The 6439-nt window shown below is 35.8% G+C and overlaps 1 protein-coding gene across 1 annotated transcript; it reads right to left on the bottom strand.

The window, feature by feature from the left end:
• Positions 1 to 2013: 2013 nt before the first annotated feature.
• Positions 2014 to 2994, bottom strand: LOC122723062. Its single transcript, XM_043953807.1, has 2 exons — positions 2537 to 2994; positions 2014 to 2119 (listed from the first exon to the last, which is right to left on the bottom strand). Exons 1-2 carry the CDS (start codon positions 2992 to 2994, stop codon positions 2014 to 2016), a joined length of 564 nt encoding a protein of 187 aa, XP_043809742.1.
• Between the last annotated feature and the right edge of the window lie 3445 nt (positions 2995 to 6439).

Genomic DNA, 6439 nt, shown 5'->3' with positions numbered 1-6439 from the left:
CCTGGCAAATCTTCCTTGGTGCTTTTCATTCAAAAACTCATTTCCTTTTATACTTAAAACATTAAAACATACTCAAATACTTTACAAAAACATAAATCTTACCCTTCTAGAGGATTTCGACATCCGAAATTCCACCGGAAAGTAGAATTCCGATGCCGGACTCTAGCCGGGTATTACAATAAAAATTAAATCTGAGAAATAATTTAGCAAAAACCAAAAGAAAAATGGCAGAAAAAGAATAAAAATTTCCAAAATTTTCAAAATACAGCAGATATATATCTGTTCATCAATCATCAATCAATCTCATTAATCACAAAAAAAACACTTCTATTATCATACCACATCTCCCCTCACACTTGCTCACATTTTCCTCAATGTAGAAAAAATTCAATCAAACGGGGAAGTTCACAAAATAAAATAAAAGTAAGTCAAAGAGAACTTCCCTGAGAAGTAACTCGCATAGAACTCAAACTGCTGGTGGTTGGGGTATGGGCAATCCCAAGTGAGAGAGAATGACATCCAATTTGGCATCCATATGGTGCATTTTAGCCTCAATTCTGGCTACGCAGGCTTGATCACTAGGTTCTAGAGATGCTGCTAAGGAGGCTGAAGCTGACTGGTCCTCTGTCCGAATAAACGCGATCATAGTGGAATGATATGACCTGGAGGACAAAATACAAATTCTTTAATTCTTTCCTCTCGTTGAGGCAAAGTAAGCCCATGAATTAAGTGCAGATATGTCAAGTGGAAGAATAGGCTCAGCTATGTGTATAATATCAAGTGCACCCAATCCCACTGCTAGCATTGAAATTACAAAATCCAAGTATATACTACACCCAACATCAGATATACTTTTAAATTGGAAGGATAACCAAAAACTAAAATTAACTTTTTTCTTTTTTAACATGCACCATAAGAAAAGAGTTCATCTTTTGTGAGTTTGGTTGGATCTTTATTTTTTCCAGAAAATGTATAACACAGGAACCTGTGAATGTATCTAAGACCAGAGCTCTTAATATCATTAGCTTTAGATTTTCCACCCCTAAATTTAAGCTCAGGTTTCCCTGTTAAATCTTTGTATGCTAAAATTGGATCCCAATCCGCTGGTTAGTCACATAATAAATCTAAATATTCAACAGTTTTGACATATTCATTATCATAAATACCCAAGTACAAATTAAATATTGTGACTGAATATTGGACCATTTTATTTTGCAACCTAAAACGAATTGTAGAAATATTCAAATTAAAATCCTGTGCATCAAAAGAAAACTCATAGATTGCATAAAATTCACGGCAAAGCTCAACATAGGAGGTATAATCTATAACAAAAAATTTTCTCCATTCAATTGTATCAATTAAAGCATAAACTTCATCATACGATCCTATCATCATTTATTTTCTTACAAGCATAAATATCAGAATGGAGAAAGATTTTATATTTGACCTCATCATCGCCGACAAAGCTAAAATTGCCATAAAGGTCTTGTTCTACAGGTAGATATCTAGCCTTCCCGCTACCTATATTGGGCATCCATTTTTTCTGCTTTTTCTTTAGATGAGAATCGGCCTGGATTTCTTCACTGGCACTCGAGGTTGTGTCCTCGTTGCTGTCCTCCGAAGCTTCCATGATTAATTTTATGGTTATGGGTTGCATTTTTTTGTCCTTGGAGTTGCCTAGCATTTCGGATTTCACCTCCCATTCTTCCTCATCATCACTCATTAAATCATAGACAAGAACCTTACCTTCCATCTGCGAATGCTGGCGCGTGGTTGCATCCGGCAAGGAAGTGGACGGCGATGGAGGCGGCGGTGTCGGCGTGAAAGAGGTTGCGACCAGCAAGGAGGGACGCGCGACCGGCGAGTAGGGACGCGCGATCGGCGAGTAGGGACGTGCGACCGGCGAGTAGGGACGCCCGACCGGTGAGGAGGGACGCGCGACCGGCGATGATGGAGTGTCCGCTGGTTCGGTCTGCGCGTGAGGCCTGGTTGCTGCGTCCGATGGGATCTTTGTCATGGTCTAGCGGCAGCTCGACGAGCAGCGGCTCCGGATCGAAGCGCTGGCAGCGTGACTTTTGGCGGCGGAGGAAGTGGCACGGGAAGAGGCGGCGCGGGCCATCTGTAGGGAAGAAAAGAAAAAAAAGAAAAAGATAGAAGATGAAGATGATCGGAGAGAGAAAGAATTAGGTTTTTTTTTATTTTTTATATATATTTTTCTTTTATTTATTTATTTATTTTTTTATATTTTTTTAAGGTAGAAAATAAGATGAAGCAGAACAGAACTTACCTTTTTTATGGAGAAAAGTAATCACTTACCTCCAAAAAGGTTCTTTAAATTTTCAAATTGCACAGAAGGTCTAATCTGCTCAAAAAATAGCAAATAAATTAATTAAAACAAAAACAAAAATTAAAAGAAAACTTACTTGTGACTCTACAGGTTTGGGCAAATCTGGAATATTGGGTTGCTTTCCAAGTAGCGCTCTTATTTATTGTCCTAGACTGGACTTTCCTTCCTTCAAGTTTCGATCTGTGGTACCCCAAAACTATAATTTCTTCATCATTGGGCTTAAATCCCTTATAAAAGGGTTTGAGTCTATGGCCATTCACTTTAAAAGTTTTACTAGTTTCAAGACTTTGAATTTGCAAGGCTCCATGGTTAAAAGTCTTAATTACAACAAACAGACCAATCCATCGTGTCCTCAATTTACCTGGAAAAATTTTTAACCGAGAATGAAAAAGTAAAACTTTTTGGCGTACTTGAAAATTTTTCCGAGAAATTGATTCATTATGAAAAGCTTTGGTTTTCTCATTGTAAATTCTGGCAGTCTCGTAGGCTTCATTCCTTATTTCCTCTAGTTCCTGCAATTGCAACTTTTGGTTAGAACTTGCCTCTATTAAGCTGTTGTTCCATTGCTTTATTGCCCAAAAGGCTTTATGCTCTAGCTCAACTGGAAAATGGCAAGGCTTGCCATAAACTAGCGGAAATGGTGACATGCCTATTGGGGTCTTATAGGCTGTCGTATAAGCCCATAGTGCATCATCAAGGCGGTTGCTCTATTCTTTCCTATTAATATTGACAGTTTTCTCTAGGATCGATTTAATTTTCCTGTTAGAAATCTCCGTTTGATTGTTTGTCTATGGATGGTATGCTGTAGATGTACGATGAGTTATTCCATATTTTCTCAACAACGATTCGATCACCTTATTGCAAAAGTGGGTTCCTCGATCACTCACTAGTAATCGTGGAACTCCAAACCTGATAAATATATGAGTTTTCAAAAAAATAGAAACAACTTTTGAATAATTAGTTCTAGTGGTCTTAGCCTCCACCCACTTTCAAACATAGTCAATAGTAAGCAAAATATATTGATTTCCAAACTAAGAGGGAAATGGACCCATGAAATATATGCCCCATATATCGAAAATTTTAATTACTAGTATAGGTGCAAGGGCCATTTGGTCTCAATATCCTAGGTTACCTGTTCTTTGACAATTGAAATATCATACCCAGCCCATAATAAAAAAGAAGGCCCATAAACATATAAATATATAAATATATATATATATATATATATATATATATATATATATATATATATATATATATATATATATCATTATTACTATTAAAATAAAATTAAAAAAATAATAATAATTAATAAATTAAAAAAAATAAAAAAAAAAACAACATTAAAGAGCTCTGGTTTCTTCCCGAAACCAGAGCCCTCACTTTCCCTCTCACCTCTTCTTCTCACGAAAAAATAGAGAAGCTCTGTTAATTTAAAAAAATAAATTTCACTCTTTTAATCCAAATCTCCTCCGATCCCCTCAACCCAATCAATCCATAAATTTCCGAAATTGCTAGATCCTAATTTAAACAAATATCCTGATTTGAAATTTAATAATTTCTTCCAGAGACTCTAATATTTGGATAGGTGAGTTTTATCCTTTTTATTTGAATTATTACGATATAATTTATTTTCTCTACCATTAAATAGTGATTTTTGCGATCTGAGAATTAAAAGGGGATATGTTTTAGTTAGACCCAATTAATGAGATTCTATATTTTTTTTAGATTGATGATTTTCATAGGTTGATCTAAATAATATTTATAGTTTATTGTGTATTTTTTTGAGTCTGTGTAATTTTGGGAGGTCTAACTATGCTGAAATATTGTCGAATTTTTCTTAAAAATATATATATGAAAATATATTTAAAATTTTGCATTTTACGTTTTATATTTTCATTCTAGAATATTTGCTTATCACTTGATATATTATTTTTCTTCTTAATTCTAGGGGAGGACCCAGCTTCCGGTATAGATAATAGGGGTACTTCGGCGATCTAAGGTTATTTTGTCCCAAGTATTGGTGAGTGGATAAATATATAATATTGATGCTTTTCTTAAATATATTTATATATGTATATGCTATTTTATTTATTTAAAATGAGAAAGGATAAAATGAATTTGTATTTCTTGAATGAATAAAAATTGAATTTAAAACATAGCTGAATAAATAGCCGATTACACTCTGTATATGCACCGAAGAGATAATACATTGATGACAGCTGATTTATTTTCAGCTTAGTATATATTTATACTGTCTTTGGGACATCGCTTGATATACAGACAACCTTTGGGGCGTATGTCAGGTGATCACCCTTTGGGGTAGCTCTGCACATGTGTATGACCAGTATTTTATTAGCTCTTGGGCCAATATTGTCATCACAGAGCCCAAGATGCCCAAGATGCCAACATTGCTATCAGGTTGTCATTATTTTATTTTATCACACCTGAGATGCTAGCATTATCTAAAGGGAGCATGTTATGAGTGTATACGGATTTTTTTTTCACATTCATAATTTTTGGATTCATTATCCAGAAGTGAAATCTTAGCATTTTATATTCAGCTTATTTTATATTAATTGATTTAAATTGTATTTATTCAGCTGACCTATTTTAGCTAAGTATTTGGTGCTATTAAATACCCAAACTTTATAATTTCCCCTTTGTTATTTATTTATCCGCTCACTGAGTAGATTGTACTCACCCCTTATACTTTTAATATTACAGATCCTTTTTGTTGTTCCACTCCTAGCAGTCTTCAACTTCTAGTTTTGTGCTTCCTTCCACTTCGTCCACTCAGAGTCTAGTGGAGGTTAGGCCAATCCTAAGTCCTTTGCAATTTTTTTTGTAATTTTAGAAGATAATATATAAATTGTATATTCAAGTGATGGATATATTCTGTTTGGTGTAAATATATTATGAATTGACTAGACCATCCATCGGTCCTCTCTTTTATGTTTAATATTTTAAAATTATAGCAGGTTATACATATTTATATATATATATATATATATATCAAGGGAAATTCTGTCAGTTTTTCGAGTCATATCCGTCTCTACAGATTAGAGAATGGGTGTGACAATTTTTGGTATCAGAGCTTAGATTTATAGATTCTGTAGACTTTTCTTGAGTTAGTATTGTTAATTATATTCTGATAATTCTTTTCGTATTTTCGTTTGTAGGACAATGCCGCCCAGAGTAGGTAATCGAAGTCGAGATCGTGGTGTTCGTACAGCTAGATTAGCTGATATTGGTCGACCTCATAGGGATCCTATAGTTACACCTCCACCTCTAGAAAGGGTGGCAGATCATGTTTTACCTGAGAGCGGAGAAGGGCATGGAGATTCTGTTTCTCATGGTGTTGAATCAGAAGCATATCCAACTGCAGCACCGCCTCCTTCGGCACCCGCAGTTGCACCTCCTGTCGCACCTGCAGCTCCACATCTCGTTCCACCAGTAACACCAGCCAATCCTTTTCAGATAAATGCAGACCTGGGTGCTTTTGGGGCACAAGTAGTTACAGCAGCTGTTACAGCTAAACTTAGAGATCCGTGGGAGATAGTGGATCGTGCTAGACGTTTGGGGGCTTATGATTTTGAGGGTTCTTCTGATGTTGACATTGCAAATAAATGGTTAAAAAAAGTGATAAAAGTGTTTGAATTAATGAAGCTGACTGATGCAGATAAGGTAGATAATGTATATGGATTGCTTCAGGGTAAGACTGATGGTTGGTTTGATGGCATACGTCACAGACATGGAGTCAGATTGACTTGGGATCAATTTATATACGAATTTCGCCAAGAGTATTTATCAGAAAGTTAATGAAAGGGAAAACAGGATGCCTTTTTCAGGTTGTTTGAAGGAAGCCTCTCAATAAGAATGTATGTTGACAAGTTTGAAGACCTCTATTACTTTGTTTCAGACATACTGTGTAACATCCTCTGGGCCCACAACAGTAGATATTGTCCGCTTTGGGAGAGCCCATGGCCCATCTTACCCCTCACGGTTTTGTTTCTAAGGGAGAGCCTAAGCCCGTCTTACCCCTTAAAACGCGTCTACTGTGGTCTCTTGGGGCTTGCCCTTATCCCACAT

This window comes from Manihot esculenta, chromosome 2 (assembly GCF_001659605.2).
Source record: "Manihot esculenta cultivar AM560-2 chromosome 2, M.esculenta_v8, whole genome shotgun sequence".
NCBI lineage: Eukaryota > Viridiplantae > Streptophyta > Magnoliopsida > Malpighiales > Euphorbiaceae > Manihot > Manihot esculenta.
This window is presented reverse-complemented; position numbering and strand designations above follow the sequence as displayed.

Coding starts and splice junctions, on each gene's coding strand:
- LOC122723062 (XM_043953807.1), bottom strand. CDS start 2,994: ATGTCACCATTTCCGCTAGTTTATGGCAAGCCTTGCCATTTTCCAGTT. Junction 2,120..2,536: donor GAAGAAATTATAGTTTTGGG/GTACCACAGATC, acceptor TCTTCCCTACAG/ATGGCCCGCGCCGCCTCTTC.